This window comes from Hippopotamus amphibius, chromosome 11, assembly GCF_030028045.1.
Source record: "Hippopotamus amphibius kiboko isolate mHipAmp2 chromosome 11, mHipAmp2.hap2, whole genome shotgun sequence".
In the NCBI taxonomy this organism is placed as follows: Eukaryota; Metazoa; Chordata; class Mammalia; order Artiodactyla; family Hippopotamidae; genus Hippopotamus; species Hippopotamus amphibius.
In genome coordinates, this window is record NC_080196.1 from 82,627,897 (window position 1) to 82,648,595 (window position 20,699).

General features: G+C 38.2%; 1 protein-coding gene across 2 annotated transcripts in view; it reads left to right on the forward strand.

Annotated features, from left to right (window-relative positions):
* The window catches only part of PTPRM (protein tyrosine phosphatase receptor type M), a 720,054-nt gene that overhangs the window by 416,427 nt on the left and 282,928 nt on the right, over positions 1 to 20,699 (forward strand). For both annotated transcript variants that reach the window (XM_057698229.1, XM_057698230.1), the window contains exons 8-9: positions 9,930 to 10,238; positions 16,890 to 16,999. In XM_057698229.1, the coding sequence (XP_057554212.1) occupies positions 9,930 to 10,238; positions 16,890 to 16,999 (419 nt within the window). The remainder of the gene's footprint in view (positions 1 to 9,929; positions 10,239 to 16,889; positions 17,000 to 20,699) is intronic.

Sequence of the window (20,699 nt, forward strand, 5' to 3'; positions counted from 1 at the left end):
GAAAATCATTTGCCTCCTTCTTTAATATAGCCTGAAATAAATACCAAGAAAGTCTTTTACTGGAGACTCATTTTTATTTCATACCACAGTTTCTTGTAAAGTTCATCTATAGGATGAATTACAGCTCGTTCATTCCAGGGCTTCGAAACAATTGAAGATTCTAATTTTACTGTATAGCAGTAGTGTTCCTCCTGCAGGGTGAACTTTACACTTTGGAAATGTCACCAAGGAACTCAGGCAGAAATGGACTACTCCAGTTGTTAGGGGATCCATGTTTATAAAGCAGTAAGTAAGACAGAGACCAAGTCACAACACAGAACTTGAAAAGGCTTTTCATAGAAAACTGATAAATACTGGAGAAAAGGAGATGCTTTCTGAATTGACTTAACAAAAACAAAGGAACTGAGCTAGACGCTTGGTATTTATTATTCTCTGTTAGTATCCTTTTATCAAATGCATTGATTAGTAAACATAGGATTCTTCTCAGATAAAGCATTCCTGTTAGACATGGGATCAGTAGTCAATGAACTTGATTGTTACAGAAGACAAGAAAACATATAGAAACATAATCAACATATGAACCATGAGGATTTTGACATTGTGGGTGTATGAAAGCCTCTGAGCTTTTATTTTAACTAAGAAGAAATAGTCATAAAAGAGATTGATTTTGAACCAAGGCTACTTTTTGACAGACACAGAGGTGACTATTACTGCACGTATATGCATCAGTGAGAGCAGAGATATTGCTTTTGGAGAGTATTTGGGATACAGTGGACAGACTCGCCTGGCTGGTGCAAAAAGCGAGAATGGTTATGATCTGTCTGGCACTGTGACTTTCTCATGGAATCATTCTTATTTGGTTCCTATGATAAGGGGGCATCAATTAGAAGTCCCCGGATTGACTGAGATGAACTGTCAAAAAGGAAAGGCATGAGGGACAGATAAGATTAGGGAGGAATAGCTAGAACTGGTACTTTCGTGAAAATGCAATTTAAGTACTGTGCGTGGATATATGAATGTTGAAGTTAATATTCCTGGTTAAGTGAGTAAATGGTATTAGTTGGCTGAAAAAAATCCACATGCCTCTGTCAACATGCATACCTCACAGCGTATCTACTTCTGCAGACCTGCTTTATCATAAGTTACTAAAATTGTCCATTAAATTCTCTCGGAACTCTCAGTGCATGCAGCATATATAGGTCTTTTTGGTCATGGAGCTTGCACATTTTGAACAGCACATAAACATACACATGTAGACACACACACACACACACACACTTAATTCCAACAGGGCTGTGGCATATGGTGGTGCAGGCGTTGCACAGCGTAAACATGTGGTGCCCATTCATAGCATGAACCCCATAGATTTGTATATTTATTGTGCAGTTTCCCAGCAGATGAAAGTAAGTGCCTTGAGGATGGACCGGGCATGGCCTTGGACGGTTACCCTCTTCATGCTCTCCCCTCCATGTCACGTGGCCGTCCTGAGTTCCGTTTGGACCTCTCTTCAAGTAACCAAGAATGAAAGAGAGTGAGGTTCAGATGGTTGGGCGGGGGCAGGGGAAGCCATAACTGTACCCTAAGTGGCAGAGCCAGGCCTGAGACTCAGCCTTCAGGATCCAGAGGTCTGGTTACTGGGATGAGAGCATTGCTGGTGTGATTCCTGCTACCTCTTGTGAGTACAGGGCTTTGTAAAGCTTTCAGGTCAGAGGCCCCCATTCATGGATAAGTATCCAGAACAGTTAAATCCTCAAAGAGATATTGCCCTGCTTCCCTTAGGTTTGGCTGGTAGTAACCATAGTCTTTCTCTGATAAGAACGGAAGGTAGACTGCTCTCCAGAAAGGAAACTTCAAAGAGCCAATAATGTTTCTGGCATATTCATGCCTTCCCTGTAATAATCTTCTTTTAAGTAATTATGTAATATTTGATATAAACAAAAGAATACATGTAACCTACTTAAATTGTGCAGCGTAACAATCATTGACTCCTTGGCTTAAAAGTAGAGCATCCTTAGAACCCCTGCATCTAACTGCATGCTTCTGATTTTATCCCTCTGCCTCCAGGACTGAGGTCACCAGTATCCTGAGTTTTCATGTAAATTTGTCCTTTGTTTTTCTCTGCTTTTGCTGTTAAAATGGTTTTAACATGTCTGTATGTTCTTAATTCCCTTTTGCTGTTTCTTCAGTTTTATAAAATTATATCATAGTTCTCTACTGTGACTTGAGTTTTTCATTCAGTTCTGTATTTCTAAGATTCATTATTGCTTCATTCATATTCACTAGAGAGTACTTTTCCACTGTATGAATATCTGTCTATTTTCTGGTCAGTAGATATTTAGGTTGTTTGTGCATTTTCTTTCTTATTCTTTTGTCAACAATGCTGCTAAGAACATTTCTATATGTATCTCCTGGTCCCCCCAGGGAAGAATTTCTTTAGGAGTGTGTTTTTCACTCTTTTGCTGCAGTATGAAATGTATTTTACATTGTGATACAGTCATACACACACCTGTACATTTAGAAGACCAGATGTATGTAGAACTGAAACAAAAACTGCACAGTCTTCACCTTTCAACCTAAAAAGCATTTTAATATTTTAGTTTCTGTCTCTTTCTTTAAAACAAATGCTAGTCTAAGACCTAAGAGACCCAGGCTGCATTCTGAAAACCACTCCTCTAAGTCAGAGTTTCTCAGACTTTAATGTGCAAAGGAAGATTCAGCTTCAGGAGCTCAGAGATGGGGCCTGAGCATCTGCATTTCTAATGAGCTGCCAGATGGTACCACTGCTTATTGTTCGTCCCTTGTAATAGAGAAAATGTACACTCAATCTGGCTGTCCCTCAATAGGGGAGTGCATAAGTAAACTATGGTTTATTTATTTAATGGAATTCCATATGATCTCTCTATAATCTAAACTAGGTCTGTGTATTTCAGCTCGGCTGATGTTGGGCCAGTCAAGTTGCAGAGAATGGTAGCATTTGTGCAAAATTTTAAGCATCCCAGATACATGTAATAAGAGTACAAAACCATGTCTGGGAATGATACCTAGGAACCTTGAGGAAGGCTGCGGGAGCGTGGAAAGGATTTGGATCAGCGCTATTTTATTTCTTTAATCAGAAGTGATCCAAAGCAAAACGCCGATGTTAACATTTGATATTAGTAGGTACACAGGTGATTGTTTTATTTTGTACTTTTCAATGTGTTTTAAAGGTCTTATTACCTAAAATTTCAAAAACTTTAAATTAACACCAAAAAAAAGAATACTTTGTATTTAACAGAATAACATCTTTCAACCATTGTGGAACTCCTAGCTTTATTCTATACAGGTAGTCAATTCCAGCAGAATAAAATATGACAGATGTTACTGTTAGTGAGTATGTAATGAATGCCAACATTTCTTTATTTTGGACGGTTGTCAGTAGGAAATTGTTTATTCCCTCTATTTTTCCAACCTACATTCAACAAACTCTTTACTTAAGAACATTAAATCTTAAAATTCTTCTTAAAAATTGGCTCAAAAGACTTGGAGACACTAGCCTAAACCAGACACCAAGGGTGACTAACCAAAGGCCTAAGATGCATTCTTTCACTTTTTTTAATGTACAAACCAAACAAAGCGTCATACACAGTGCTCTTTTAGGATCACCTGACACCACAGGTAGATGCTCCCTCCAGGCTGTCAGCAGTCGCTCACCTTCGGAGTGCGGGTGCAGCCTTACCCTCTTGCCTGAGGGGGTCTGTGTTCTCACCTTAGTCTGTGTCCTAGTCGTTTGTTATGTGAGATAATCTTTGCATTTCCCATAAGACATGAATAGGAATTTGAGCTTTCTACTGTGATCAGAATTAAAACGATCCATAGAAGTGATACGTGGAGAGTCCGTTTCCCAGCAACATGAGGTAATAGGTTACTTACCTCTGTGATTTAGGCTGAGTCCAAACCAGCAGTTGGAAAGCAGGAAAGACACTGTGAAGAGTGTGTCCGTCCTCAACCAAGAAATACGGGAAAATGTTTGCTTCTGTGTGAGGCTTGGCTTTGCTGTCCTTTCCTTCATTTATTCAATAAGACTGTTTTTTCAGCTCTTAACTTAGGACTATTTTTGAAATCCAGTTTGTTATGTAGGAAGAAACTATTATATACGATTGTGTGATATATTTAAGAAGAACAGGGCTTCCCTAGTGGTGCAGTGGTTAAGAATCCGCCTGCCAATGCAGGGGACACGTGTTCGAGCCCTGGTCCGGCAAGATCCCATATGCTGCCGAGCAACTAGGTCCGTGAGCCACAACTACTGAGCCCATGTTGCAACAGCTGCTGAAGTCTGAGCGCCTAGATCCCGTGCTCCACAACAAGAGAAGCCACTGCAGTGAGAAGCCCGTGTGCCACAACGAAGAGTAGCCCCCACTTGCTGCAACTAGAGAAAGCCCCTGCACAGCAACAATGACCCACCGCAGCCAAAATAAATAAAATAAGATAAAATAAATATTAAAAAAGACAACAAAATCTTAAAAAAAAATTTTAAGGAAGAACAGATCATTTTTAAGTGCATTTTTTGATTCTAACCATGATATAAGAATTACTAATGTGGAAAGTATTTTGGTGTAAGAGGCTATTCAAATTCATGTAATTCTTATTACAACTTTTCATTTATTTAATTACATCACAGGTATATAGATGCCAGTAGGGCAGCATAAGTTAAAGGTTGATGTATTTCAGAACTTTCACCTATACTGACAAAGTGTAGTTTTTAAACTATAGAAAACACTAGCTAATTCAAAAACCATAGCTATGTCGCTTGCAAACAGTGCCATGTGCCTGGAATCTTTGCTGCTTAGGAATATTAAATAATGGGTAGGTCAAGATAATATTAGTTAATCAGGTCTTTGCTCTGATTTAACTGAATAGTAAAGTAAATAAGGCTATTACCTTATTATTTTGTCACCTTTTCTGTGAATGGCAAGGCAGGAATTTAGTAGCTGAAGATGCCAAAAGAGGCCCACCATGCCATTCTGGTTGTAATTCCTTTTATTGTAATAGACCTCTGGAAAGTCCATGAAGAGGCAGGAAAGAGAAACCTGTTAGCAGGAGCCTAGGTTTGTAATCTATGTTTTTGATTATCAATGACAGGATTCTAAAATTACACCCAGATGTATCTCACAGGTTCTGAAATTGAGTTTCTGAAAAAGCACTGTAGTAGTAATGAAAGGTAAAGAGCAGAGTTCCAGAGAAATGAGCTGTGAATTGAACCTGCAATGAAATTGATCCTATCAGTCAGTTTCTGCCCTTATCGGTAGAAAAACAGGACTGAGTGTAGAAGGAGGCGGGACCCCTGATTAAATAGGATGCCAAAGTGCTGGAGGCTAGAACTGGCTCACTGGTCCCTCGGGTCAGGACTGCAAGTGTCAGACGTCTCTGCTTGAAACCCGGCTGGAACTGGCAGAAAGAGAACAGAAAGAAAAATGCTGCTAGTGGTGCCAGCAAGGGAATCGTTGGGAACTCCCTGCCTAAGCTTCGGGTGTGACAGCCACCGCACTCCTCAGGGACACCGTTCTGGTCTCTTGTCTTGAGCCCATGGGCCCAGACTGGACCCGCTGGCCTCATGACTCATGCCGATGGGGCTTTCAGGTACCCATCCACTGCGGGCCAAGGGGATATGAAGTGAACTGGCTTTGGAATTCACATACATCCTCCGAAGCATCTTTAGGATTGTGAGAAAAGAGAGGCAGATATTCTCCAACTAGTGAATATAATTTACTACCTTGTTATCTGACTCTAAGAGATTTATTGTGTGTACATGGAATGATAGTGATAGTATGCCAAATTTTGGGGGCAGTGTTTGCATTTTGCTCTCAGAAATGCCTTATGAGTTGCAATTAGCCGACTGAAATTACGCATCTCTGGCTATGAAGCTGCTGTTTATTTCCTGCAGTGTGATCTATGTTGACAGCAATGCCCTTCAAAGTCTTCAGTGATCGTCAGTGTAACTCACTAGAGGGAACCTCCCCGTGGAATGCCTCATTCACAGCTAGCAGCACACTAATAGACACGGTTCCGGCAGAAACGTTGAAGAGGAAGTGCTATAAAACACCAACTTAAGACGTAACCATCAGAATCATCTCTGGATCAGAGCTCAGTTTTGCAGAATGATAGAAGGAAAGGAAAAAAGAAGCAATTAGATCCAGCAGTTTGCTTAGCATGAGTTGAAAGGATTGTCAGATGCCCTTAGTCACTGGCCTTAGCCTAACAGTGCTGTCATCAAGGGAATGTTATCACAGGTACTGGTTGCCCAGGACGTTCAGTCTGTGTTATCAGATGTCATTTCCCAACTCACTTAACGCTTGCCTTTGGACCCTGGCAGGAGAAGGTGGACTGTGTCGCCTGCATTGTGATGTTGATTCAGCTTCTCTCTTAACCTAAAAGGAGAAAGGAGCTTTTAGGACTCAGAGTCAAAGTGGCTTTCATCCCCACCCGCCACAGCCCCACACCCTGGTTAATAGGATTTGACTCTACCATGTCGGTATCAACAAGTTAAGAGACACAACAGAACTATCCTTACTGTAGGCAAAGGTCCACAAAGGGCACAAGTAGAAATCTTCTGCTTGGAAATAGTATTTAAATATTTTTAAAAAGAGAAAAAAAACAGAAGCAGACTTACAGATATCAAAAACAAACTTATGGTTATCAAAGGGGAAACGTGGGGCGGAGAGGTAAATCAGGAACTGGGGATGAACATACACACACACTACTATGTGTATAAAATAGGTAACCAACAAGGACCTACTGTAGAGCACAGGGAGCTCTGCTCAATACTCCGTGACAACCCATATGAGAAGAAAATCTGAATAAAAAAGAATGAATATATGTACATGTATAACTGAATCACTTTGCTGTACACCTGAAATTAACACAACATTGTAAATCAACTATACTCCAATAAAATTAAAATACTAATAAAAAAAAGAAATATTCTGTTTGGAAACGCTTCTGTAAGACAGTTTGGTTCCAATGAACCAGAAACCTAAAGATGCAAGCTGGTCAGCACAACCCTCTGTTCACCTAAGACTCAGAACTCACACAGCCTCTGTCTCTGGTCTCTTAATACCACTCGTGACAGTAGGTGTCAGGAGGCTTGATCATGGACATGGTCGTTTTGTGCAAGGCTTAGCTGTCTGACTTGACAAGTTTACAGAAAGACATAATTTTACCATGATGGACTCCTGAGAGGTAATAACAGAGGGGAGGGGAGCATGCATTTCAGGACAGCTTGACCAGTAGACCCTCCCTTCTTTAATCCTGGGGCTTATTAATTCACGTGTGTACATTCTTGGTTGGCTAAGGAGTATCAAAATGAGGCAGGCTTACTTCTGCAGGAGAAAGTAGTTTTTCTAGTGAAATTAAGTTAGAACTGCATTGCTTGTTGAAACTAATAGGTGAAGCATTTAGTCATTTAGTAAGTAAAATTGATGAAAACCTTGGAAAAATGCCTAAGAACAGTCCTTGTGGAGACTTGTGATTAATAAGGAAAGGGGCGAAGAGATGCATGTTAATCTGTTTATATAAGGAATCTGGAGCTTATTAAAAGTTTTTGTAAACATTCAACTAATGAAGCATTACATAAAATTAGACATTTCCTTTAAATGGTAGGAAGTCACTAGACGGGAAAACACCTTCAATGTTATCTCTAAGTAACTTATTTATGATATTTTCCCTAACACTGGTAATTTAAATATAAAAAATTAATTTAGTGAAAAGGAACATTCCATGAGAATCGTCTACTGAAGATTTTGGGGGGGAATTTTTTCTTACTTGTTCTTGGTTCCTAGAGTTATTACAGGGTGGAGAAGCATGAAAGGTCATTATTAACCTCATGTATGGTTTAAGTGGATATCTGGCCAGTATATCCCATCTCACAGATATAAACCCAGAACATTATTTCATGTGAAACGTTTTCATTTGCTGGAGGTCCCAGGGAAAAGGGGTGTCTCTACATTCTCTCAGGTCCCAAATGGTGGAGAAAACAAGGAATTTTTTTTATGTACCAATGAAAAGCAAAATATGAACTTCAATGACAGTCCAGACAAATTTCCAGTAACTGCAAAGTATAGGTGTGGTTGTCTGGGAAAGCTGGGCTGGGGAACGAGGCCTGGCCCCCTCTTCTATGGAATCAGAAGGAGAAAGGTGAAGGGTTCTTCCCACCACTTTTGTCCCAAAATTAGATACACGGAACCTTTATTATAATTTACATTCTTTGGTCATGCTTTAGGTGGAGTTTTAGGTATCTTTACATCCTGATTTCTTTTTAACTCATTTTCTTTATTTTGGTAGAGATGTTACAGTAGACTTTGAAAATGAAACATGTGCTGTTTTGTTAACAGACATGTGAATTCAGAGCCACAGTCAAACCCTGACCTTGGACAAGTTATTGAACCAACCGTGGCCACAATTTTTTCCTTTCTATGTTGGGAAGAATAGTACTTAAGCCGCAGGATTGTTTGGAGGAATAGAGTTTATATACAAAACAACTCACCTATAGTAAGTGTGCACACACTACATAGTAGCTATTATTTCTCAAGTTTTCGTCTTCATTTTCCCTTTCCAATTATAGATCTCTTTACATTCATAAATGGTGACCATATCTGAGAAAACAAAAAATCAAAGTATATGGATCAGTCGTATGTATGTATATACGAAAGCAGAGTATTTTAGATTAGGTTCTCCCCAAACGCATGAGAAAGGTAAACTTCTTAGAAAAGTGTAAATGAAGTACATAGTAAGAGCTCAGTAAATGTGATGTAGTGAGTATTATTGTGCATTCATCATCATGTCAGAAACAAGTTTAAGCTTTCTCATAAACAGCAAGTTCCTACTGTATGGCACAGGGAACTATAATATCCTATGATAAACCATAATGAAAAATAAAATTTAAAAAATGTGTATATATGTGTATACATATATGTATAACTTATTGTGCTGTACAGCAGGAATTAACACAACATTGTAAATCAACTATACTTCAATAAAAAAAAGATACGCTTAAAAAAGCTTTCTCTGTATATCTACATATTCTTTCTTTTAAGCCAATCAGAATGCTTATATTCCCTGCATGTCATTTAGATTTCTAAGCTCAAAACTCTGTCCATGGAGTTTGGACTAAGAAACAACACTGAGACCCGATCAGAGGTAGGAAAGAACTACTTCAGCATTGACTGTGTGAAATTCTCTACAAATCAAAACCCAAAAGGGCATGGAGTGCTGCTCAAAAGTTTATACTCTTTTAATCATTGTATTATTTCATGCTGAATTCTCAAGCTTTTACTCTTATGTTTTCCAATTACATAATTATGAATTCATTTTAAAACGTGAAGAATATATGCATCAATTAGCATTAAGATTGGTTTTGTGTATCAGCCCCAGAGGAAAGAGGCTTACATAAAAGCACTGTATTTCCCTCTAATGAAAAGTTTGCAAGCAGACCCTTCAGGAATTGTATGGTAGCCTGGTGATTATCGGGAACCTTGGGTTCTTCATCCTCATTGCTTTGAATTCTTAGTGTTTAAGCACATCATGGTCCATCATGGCTGCATGAGTGCGAGACACCCTATCCTCAGTCAAGCTAATAGGATGGAAGGGGGAACAAAGGTGGTGAGCCCCTTCCTTTCAAGGACACCTCCCAGAAAGCATTCTTGACCTCTCACCTTGTGTGCCATCCACCAGAACTTGGGCACAAGGACAGACCTCACTGCAGAAGAGGCTGGAAACTGTAGTCTTTATTCTGGGTGACCCCATGCCCAGCTAAGATTTAGGGGTTTTATTGATGTGAAAGAAGAGAAGACAAGATATTGGGGAGATAAGTAAGATGATCTGTGACACCTGAGCTTCCCCAGAACTTCTGTTATTCTTTTCTCTTATGTTTTCTTTTTCCTTCTTTTGTATCTTAGATCCCATGCGCGGCCCAAGAAAATTGGAAGTCGTGGAGGTCAAATCTCGACAAATCACTATCCGCTGGGAGCCATTTGGGTATAATGTGACTCGTTGCCATAGTTACAACCTCACAGTCCACTACTGTTACAAAGTCGGAGGGCAGGAGCAAGTGCGAGAAGAAGTGAGCTGGGACACAGATAACTCACACCCTCAACACACCATCACCAACCTCTCTCCCTACACCAACGTCAGCGTGAAACTCATCCTCATGAATCCCGAGGGACGGAAGGAAAGCCAGGAACTCGTAGTGCAGACAGATGAGGATCGTGAGTACTTTCATGTGATCTGTTTATGGGAAACACATAGTCTTTAAAAAAAGCAGCTCGTGTTTCTTTATAACTGAGATCTTTACAATGAAAATGGAAGGAAGAATTACTGTATCGGGAAGAATTACTGTATCGAGTAACACAAATGTGCACCTGTGCTGCTGTCTACTGAAGCACTGGTTAACAAAGGGTAAAGGGGATAAAGATGTAGAAGCTTATTTTAATTTTTATGAGTCATATAATTATTTTTCTACATACGATAATTCTACATGGCTCTAAATAGTTCTTCGTTCAAGTTTTATCACGCTGGACTGAAGAGGTGTTGTTCTGGGTATTAGATTACTTATAGGAGATGCTTATTCATATGGCATTCTGAGACATTTTTCATAATTCAGATAAAAATCCAGCCCCAAATAGAGGCTGCCCTTGCTGTTCGGTGCAGCACTGAGAAATTACCTCATTAGGTGGGTGGTCAGGTAATAGATCATGCTTTTCCATAGGAACAATGTTGTAATTGGATATTACCTCAATAACCAAGAATTTAATAAATAGACTGTGCGTGTCACCAGCAACTCATCAAAAAAAAAGCAAATATACAATTGCAATAAGCCTCTAAAATAATTTAAAATAGTAAAATGACACCTTGAATCCCGTAGCATTATAAATGTGCTTTTGCATTCATTATACAGCGGACTCTCATGTGTTGATACACTAATGAGTCCATGCAGCACATAAAATACAGTGGTGGTTTATTGTATATTTGACTTAAAATTCATCTGCCAGGCATCAGAGTAAGTGGCAGACAACTTGGGGAGCCCATTAAATGAATACACTAACTTATTCCTAGGAAAAATATTGTTTCACCTTTTTCTCTTCAAGCAGCTGATTATGTTCTTTGATCATTGATTATTTATGTTTTCGTTTAAAGAGCTGACAAAGTACTTTAGTGTTGATGACCTGTGCCACACCAGGCATATTGCTATAAAATAAAAACATGGAAACAACCAGAGTAAATGGGAAGCTTGCCCACATCTTCACTTTTCTTTTTTGAGCCCCTCAAGTCCTGCCTGTGTTGGTTGCTCTCACATAGTTGTTTTGCTACAATTGTTTCTGTGAGGAGTATCAGTTTGATACCAGTCACACCCTCTAGGCTGAGCCTAGGAGCCCTGTCTCTGTTTCTTCCGGCTCTTCCGTGTCTCCCAGGAGCGATGGAAGAAAGTTTCAGCACTCTCCACAGTTCTTTTCTGGACCCCCCTTCCCCTGCATTTCTGTATTTAATTTGGTCCTAACTCCTGTTGTTGATACTTCTGAAGTATTAGAGTGTTCTTTTTTTGGACTTAATTGTTTTTATTATATTTCTTTTTCTTTCATATGAAGAAACTGAGTCAGAAAAGTAAATGGTAAAGGAAGGCATAAAACCCAGATGTCTGGCCCCAGAAACTGTGGCTGGGACTTCTATGCACAGAGTACTTCTAAAGTACTTGTTAACATGGTCAGTAGTATTCTGAAGCCTTGTTAATATGGACATCGATATTACTGTCTATTCTATCTTTTGCCTTGAGGTATTTTTTTTAAACTATTTTTTTAATTGAAGTCTAGTTAATTTATAATGTGTTAGTTTTAGGTGTACTTGCAAAGTGATTCATTCATACATATATATATTCTTTTCCAGATTCTTTTTCATTATAGGTTATTACAAGATATCAAGTATAGTTCCCTGTACTATACAGTAGGTCCTTGTTGATTATCTGTTTTATACAAAGTGGTGTGTATCTGTTAATCCCAAACTCCTAATTTATCTTTTCTCTGCCCCCATCCCCCGGTAACCATAAACTTGTCTTCTATGTTTGTGAGTCAATTTCTGTTCTGTCAATAAGTTCACTTGTATCATTTTTTTAGATTCCACGTATAAGTGGTATCATATGATATTTGTCTTTCTCTGTCTAACTTACTTCACTTAATGTGATAATAGATTGTTCTTTTCTCTCAGCTTCCACTACCTATATCCAGATTTTATGCTGAAATTTCTATAGTAGCTCCTGACCTTTCATTGTAGTTCCAGCTTCTCCCATTCCAATGCCCCCTCCTTGTTCACTAAACTAATCTCTAAACTACACTTGCATCACATGCCTCTCTCTGCAAAAGCGTCAGTGACTCTCTTTAGCCACATCTGGACTTTCAAGGCCCTCGGTGTTCCTGGCTCAGACTCTAGACCTGGTAGCATCTCCTCCCCGACAGTGCATCCTGCAGAGATGTCCCTGGGCGCTGGTCCTGCTGCCCTACTCCTCCCATCCTGAGCGCTCCCTCACTGTCTCTGCTCCTCTGCACATCCTCCCCACCTGGCTGCCTCCGTTCCATCCCCCCACGACCCTCCAAAGTTCCCCTCAATTTCAGGTCCTTCATGAAGCTGTCTCCAACTCCTTCCACCCTCATTCCTCTCATCCCTTTGATGTTACTTGCATTTGACAAGATCTTTACATCTCTAAGCCTTAAGTTCCTCATCTGAGAAGCAAGAATAATACAGTTCTCAGGCATATTAGGGTTAAAAGCCATTTCTGTCGAGTGCTATGTGTAGCTGCAGAGAGGGGGCTTTAATAGATGAGCATTATTATTGTTATTGCAACAATTCAGAGCAACTTATGGTGACCCTTTCTTGTTCTCTCATTATGTTATATGTAATTTTTCCCTCTTAACTGTAAACCACTTGAGAGAAGAAGCCATCTGTTTTTCTCCTTTAGCAACATGCATGATATTGAGCAGGTAATAAGCACTAAAAATACTTTATTAGTCTTTAAATAAGATAGTCAAGTTTTCTGATAATCATTTAATTCAAGCTTAGGTCAACAGTAATGTTTCCATCAATGAGAGAGGAAAGTCAAGTGCAGTCATTTCAGGAGATGAGAGATATTTTGCAGAAGCACGAACCCCTCAAGGCTTTTGGGTTTCAAATTGACATGAGCTAAGAATTCTGTTAAGTGCTGTCAAAACATGAGGTTAGAATAAGTTACTTTTTTGTTTGTGTGTTTAAATTATCTTGCTAGTCCCTGGAGCTGGGACACGCATTACTTCCAAGTAAAAATCTATTGTTTTCTTAGCACACCGGCATCCAGTTCATTAGAAAAACTTTGATTTCAAATTATATTTCCTAACAACAACAACAACAACAAAACGACTTCAAAAAAGGAAGAAAAGGTCAGAAATAGAATAATTGTTAATACCAAGTTTGAAGAAAAAAGAATTGAAGTGTCACTCTATGTGCCATTAACAAAGGCTGCAATTCATTATACATTGAGTTTTATTGTAGTATAATATTTTTATTGAAATATTTATTTCATCAGAAAATATGTGGAAAAAATTTATCTTTTTATTACTGTTAAGAGTGTCACTAGACAGTATTGGGCGGAGTTCCACAAATTTAGATATTATGACTCCATATCCCAAATCATGCATTCGTAGCACTTCTGAAATCCGGCACCAGACCTAAGTTCCCGTGAGGTACTATCTTCCCTAATTTAACTAACCCTTCTGGTATTTTATTTTAATTCACTTGATCTGTTCCTGACCTAAAAACAATTATATGAATCCCATTTAGGTTTTCCTGTTATTAACATTTTCATGATTACAAGGCCTCCAGTACATTGTATTATGTTCATCCTTTTAAAATATCCTCTGTTCAACATAATTTTGACAATCTCTTTTTTTTTTTATTTTACTCTCATTTATACTAATTGAATGAAACCAAAGATTTGGTTTTTCCTAAGTTTTCGCCCTCTTTCCATCTGTACATAGGTTAATACATATTTTCGATTCAGAAATATTATCACAAAATAATAGAACCACACATGCATCTTCATTATCCTGATCCCCTGAGGAACTTGATGTCAAAATAAACAGTTTCAAGGTCAAGAGGAGGAGACTCAGTAGAGCTTTCTCTGGCACGGCCCATCATCCTCCAACTTCTGATCCTGATCAGAATTTTAGTCTCAGAGCCCAGAGTCCAAATTTCCTTAGAACTCACCGGCGTTATCACGTCTTAAATACCTTGTTTCTTTGCTTTGATGTAGTTTCACATCAATTCCTTCAACCTAAGATGAATGATTATTTTCATATTTATATATTTTTTAGAGTTTGGACATAGGGATCAACTTACTCCAACTTCCTCATTTTAGAAATGAAGCAACTGAGAACTGGGAGGGTCCGTGAATTGCCCAAATTTCACAGTTTAATCACTGGAAAGTCTTAAATCAGAACCCAGGCCTCCCATCTGAAATGGTGATTTTTTTTTCCTGCTAAACTCTACTTAGTTCTATTTAGAATAACTATCAATATAAATGTCCTAGATCTACCTATAAGTAAAACAGTTAACAAATGTGTTACCTCAGTTAAACAAATGTGTACTGCCTATGAGTCCTCTTGAAATTCGGGTCAGTCTTTCCAGCCCGGGGAGATCTCACCAACCCTTAAAGGGCCATTCATACCCTCCAGAAGCTGATCAAACATTTCTCTAGCCCCCATCTTTTAAACTTTATTGAGATATATTTATCCAATCATGAGTTGATTTCTGTTGTTTCTATTTTTTAGTTACTGTGAACAGTGCTCCTCTTAATATTTGTGTATAAGCTTTTGAGTGACATGTGTTTTCAGTTCTCTTGAATATACACATAGGAGTGGAATTGTGGGGTCACATTTATCTATGCTGAACCATTTGAGGATGTGCCAGACTGTTCAAAGTAGCTTTGTGAGTTTACATTCCTCCCAGCAGTGTATGAGGGTTCCAGTGTCTCCACATTCTTACCTATACGTGTTATTGTCTGTCTCTGGATTATAGCCATTCTGGTGGGTGTGAAGTGCTGCCACACTGTGGTTTCGATTTGCATTTTCCTGCTAGCTAATGATGTTGAGCGTCTTTTCATACGCTTAGTGGCCGTTTGTATATCTTTTTTAGGAGAGCTGTTTATATAGATCCTTTGCCCGTTTTTGATTGGATTATTTTTCTTTTTCATTGGGATTTCATGTATTTTAGGTACAAGTCTCTTGACAGATACATGATTTGCAAAAGCTTTCTCCCATTTTGTGTGTTGTCTTTTCACTTTCTTGGTAGCGCCCTTTGAAGCACAAGAGCTTTTCATTTTAATGATGTACAGTTCATCTATATTTTCTTTTGTTATTTTTGTTTTTAGTGTCATATCTTTGAAACCAGTGCCTAATACAGTGTCATGAATATTTACACCTATATTTTCTTCTAAAAGTTTTGTAGTTTTAGCTCTTATATTTAGCACCGTATCTTAATGTAAGTTTTATGTTTGGTATGAAGTAGGAAAGCAACTTTATCTTTTTACATGTGAATATCCTGTTGTCCCAGCACCGCTTGAAAAAGTTAATTTCCCCCATTGAATTTTCTTGGCACTTTTGATGAAAATCAGTTCACTGTAACTGTGGGGCTTTATTTCTGGACTCTAAATTCTGTTGCACTGATCTGTCTACCCCTGTGCCAATAGCATAATGCCGTGACACTGTGGCTTTTTAGTTAGTTTGAAATTGAGAAGCCTGAGTCCCCTCAAACCACTTTTTGATTACTCACACTGTTACCAAAAACTTTGACCACATCATCCCCAAATATATGTATATTTATAGGTGGTACGGATATACTAGTTTATAAATAGGATACGCTATAACCAGTACACTAAATTGTGTATTATATAAAGCATACTCAAAAACTGAATTTAAATGAATATGAGATAAACAATATTTTAAAAATGTTATTTTGTAGAAAATTGGCAAGTACATTTCCATCTTCCCTTATGTCAATTAGACTTTCTCACAAACTAATCAAAAGGTGTTACATACTTTAGGTTTAAAAAATGGCATCAAACTTTCCCAAATCTGTTATATTATTAGTAAATAAAATGAAATATTTTAAAAGTATTTCACCTAGGTCACATCTTTGTAGAACTTCTATTTTGTGTGTATTTTTCATAGATATATTAAATATAAGTACAGGAGTTCATATATATTCTTCTTTCACGTGCTTTTATCACTCAGTGTTATGGTTATAAAATTCATCCATGATGTTGTATATAGCTGTCATCGATTTTCAGTCTTTTTTGTATTTTATTGTGTAACTATAAAGTAATTTCTTAAACCATTTTTTGTCTCCAACTTATTAATTTTATTTTAATGTGCTGCTACGCTGACAGACATCCTAGTCTATGTCTCCTGGTACATATGTACAAGAATAGTACCAGGGAATATACCCGAGGTGGGATTATCGGGGCGTAACTTACCTAATATGAGCAAATCATTTTCCAAAGTGGCTGCACCAATTTATAGTCTCACAAGCAATGTGTGGAAATTCACATTGCTCCACATCCTTCTTTATTTATAAAGAAAATTTAAGAAGTTTATTTACTGGATGATACTGAGCTTTGTCTAATTGATTCAAACTTTTTAAAGGAAAATATGATGAAATTCTTTTCTTTATAAGGACAATACAGCGAAAATGGTTTTAAATTCCAGGTTTTTGCAAGAAAATGGAATGTCTCTATTAAAATCTTATGCCTCAATAGAGAGTTAAAAACCTATCAAGTCTAGAAGAGTGGTTTGGTTTTTTTCTGGTTTACTTAAATATGTATCAATTTCCCCCCCTTCTAGTTCCAGGAGCTGTTCTTACTGAATCCATCCAAGGAAGTACCTTTGAAGAGAAGATATTTCTTCAATGGCGAGAACCAATTCAAACCTATGGTGTCATCACTTTATATGAGGTAGTATATACATTTGTTAGTAACTTAATTTTTATTATAATTTCTATGATGGCTAGACTATCTGATATTTAAAAATGCGTAGTGGCATCATGCCTTTTAAGAAGTTGAATGCCTTCAATAGTTATAATGATTACTGAATAGAAGCAAAAAAATTAAAAATGAGTTTTCGAATTATGTATAATTTCAGGATATATATTCACAATGATTTTGATGTTTCCAGGTTACAGGTTATTGGGTATAAAGCCACACCATGATATAGTTTAAAAATCACCTTTATTAAAAACAATAAGTGTTCTGCCATGTACATTATTTAGGAGCCTACTGCAGCATCCTGTCCTTGCCCTATCTAAAATATTTCGCTCCTGAATTATAGAAGAACTCTGATGATCCAATTAGCAGAGTCGATAGAAACTGTCTCGGGAGTAACAACAGAATAATGTCTTTTGGTGTCTTAGCATTAGCAAAACAGCCTTTAGACTTCTGTGACATAGTTTTGTCTACGGGTAGATAGCAGAGAAGAACTTGATGACTTGTTCAGGGAAAAAAATAACAGCAGTAGTGGGGTGGCCGTCATCGTCACATCTGTGTGAGCGTGATTTCACTCTGCCTATTGTCATAGAAACAAGCAGGTGCGTTTTTTTCAAGCTAGCATTTATGTGAATGCAAATTCAACAAAATTATATGTTGTTAGTTTTCTAAAATTCGCAGCCATTCTTCCTGTGGGACCTCTACCTGAATACCTTTCAGAGCTACTGACAAAGCTGGAGTAGATTGGCTGTCAGACAGTCATCACTGGTGAACCCTTTCCCTGACCCAACTAGCCTCACAGCTATGTTTCCTTGTACCTTTTGAAAATTGGGATTGAAATGCAAAAAAAAAAAGAAAAAAGAAAAAAATTGTTGTTCATTGAAAGCTAAACAAAGTAAGAGAAAAGAAAAAAAGTCGATTTTCATGTTAAGTTATAATGCTTTCCTTGGCTGCTTCATTGTAAAAGAATCATGAAAATTCATGGCTCTGCTCTTGTAGAGTTGTTTTTTATAATCAAATCAAGCAAGTTCATTTTTTTTCCTGGTGATCAATCTTTTAGTTAATATTTTTCGCCCCATGACCATTTTTTTAGTTCTGTTTTGTGGATTCTTACCTCAGAGTAACAGATTAATTTACTAGAGAAGATAAAGCCTTTGAAATCAACATTTAGTTCTAAGAAATCAGTCCACCTGTCCTGAAAGCCACATATTGATATCTAGACAGACAGAAAAAAAAAAGTGAGATGCCTTCTTGTTGATCCCACGGAGCATAATATTCATGTAATAAGTAACTTTAACATGAAAACAATAGGAAAAGCAGAACCCATCAATCTCTCTGACTTCAGCAGCCAGGATGTCCCAGATGAACAGTGATCTAAATGCTACTACAAAGGAGATGTGTGAATGTGTCATAAATCAGGATTTTAAAACTCAAGACATAGGTAAGAAGAGCAGGTCGGTTGTTTTTCCTAGGCACCAAAGGGAAAATGTCAAATGTGTGAATCAGGCTTAACTGAGTACGTGTAAGTTTCTGACTGCCGAATCTTTCTCTTTTCTCCATGTTTTCTAGAAGTAGAAAGGAGGGCACTCCAGATTCCTCAAGGTGGGCCCTAGATGGGGTCTGTGCAGGGAGCTCTTCTTTGGCTAAGACACATTGCACCCTGGGCCTCGCCCAGCCTGTACCTGAGTCTGCAAGAGATCCAGCTTCCTCCTGGTGCAGGGCTGCTGGTGAACCAGACCAGTCCCCTCCCTGGGGGACCACAGTCCCCTGGGACAGACATGCTAAGGAAATAAAACAGTTGCCCAAAGGGAAACAGAGACCTCAGGAACAGTGTATTCATGGAAACACATTTAACTGTAGGTCAAAACGGGAGGGCAAGATGCATTATCATAATTGTAAAAAAGCTTAGTAATAAATGATGTGGGTGTTTCTTGAGGAGCACACTTGTATAGTTTTTGAAGGAGAGGAGAAGAAACAGAAGGAATGTTGTAGATGCTGTAAATGAACATGCCGTGGGTTCACTTCATTCTCAAGTTCTCTCTTTACCTCTTAAAAATGACACACCAGATCATTAATAATTGGAAAATGCTGACAGCGTCATCTTTTGTTGGGAGTTGTGGCAACTGACAGTACTAAGGCATCCTTCTGGCCTCATTCTTTGTCCTCCCCTCTCTGTCCCCTTAACATCCATCCTCAGCCTTCTCAGACTAGCCTTTGCTTCCTGTTGCCCCCACTGTGTTCTAGCCCCAGCCCTTCTCCTGCCTTACCTCCTGCTCAGCCATTTTGTTCCATCTGAGACATCTTCCTAAAACCTCGGACTGATAATTACTCTCTTCCTCAATAGTTATCCAGATTTTTATTTTATCAAATTATAAATGCACTATTGTTCTCTGAAAGAATGTTTTCAGTACAGAAGTATTCAAAATACAATGTCTTTGCTTCCCAAATTCACTTTTCAGTAGTAGCTACTGTGAACAACTAGATGCATGTACTTCCAAAATTTCACAAGGTAGAAATTTATAGTGTGGGTTTACTTATGAATATAGATGGTAAAATTTAATAAATGCTAGCAAACCCAGCATTTTATTACAAGAATAATATGCCATATAAGACCTCCTCTACATCATACAAAAATAAATGCCAAATAGATTCACGATGTAAACACAAAAATTAAACTATAGCAACACTATAAGAAAAATAAGGAAGACGCTTTTGTAATATATCTTGACATAAAACCCAGAAGTCATGTAAAAAAGATTTATAGATTTGGTTATAGAAGAATTTAAACTTCTGAATGATAGAAGATGCCACAAAGAAAGTCTAAATACAAACAGAAGATTGAGGGAATTATTTTCAACATTTATAGCAGTCAGAGGACTGGTGGCTGTAATTATAACGCACTTGATACTGATTGAGAAGAAACAGACAACACACTCCATTAGGAAAAATGGATAAAGAATAAGAGGAGTCATTTCATAGAAAAAAATCCAAATGGCATACAAGCAGATGAAAAGATAGCTACCCAACCTTACCAAGGATTAAGAAATGAAATAAAGCAAACACTTCAGAAAGTTTAGGTTTCTGCAAATCCAGTGTTAAGCGATGATGTGGGGAAATGCATGTGCACAGACTGTTGATGGGAACATACGATTTTGCAAGCCTCTTATGTAGACAACTTGGGAGTATCCATCAGAATTCAAAAACTGCATCAAGCCTGGTTAGGGGAGTTTATCAGTCAGTAATACCCCCAAATGCACAGGGACGTATGTCCCAGGATTTTCATTGTACCCCACTAACTTTATGTGACTGCTTAGTGAATCAACTCCAGACTCCTGGTCATGAGAGTAACACACCAACAAGCTTTAAAAAACACATTTAATGTGTATAAGGTATTGGAAGAGGAGAAAATATACAAGATCCTCTCCCTTCTCTATTAGAAGTGAGCAGTCCTATCAGCAGCTAACTATGGAAAAGAATGAAATGAGGACCAAATGTCAGTCTCAGTGCAGCGTGTGCAGGGTTGTGGGTACATAGTGAAGGAGCACAGTCTAGACTCTTCCGGTGATGGGGGTGTTGATGGACGGAGAGTTGAAAATACCTCAAGACCCCCAGCCTGGAGAGCGGGGCTCAGTGAATCACTCTTCCCTGACATAGGTCATAGGGTGGAGAGCGG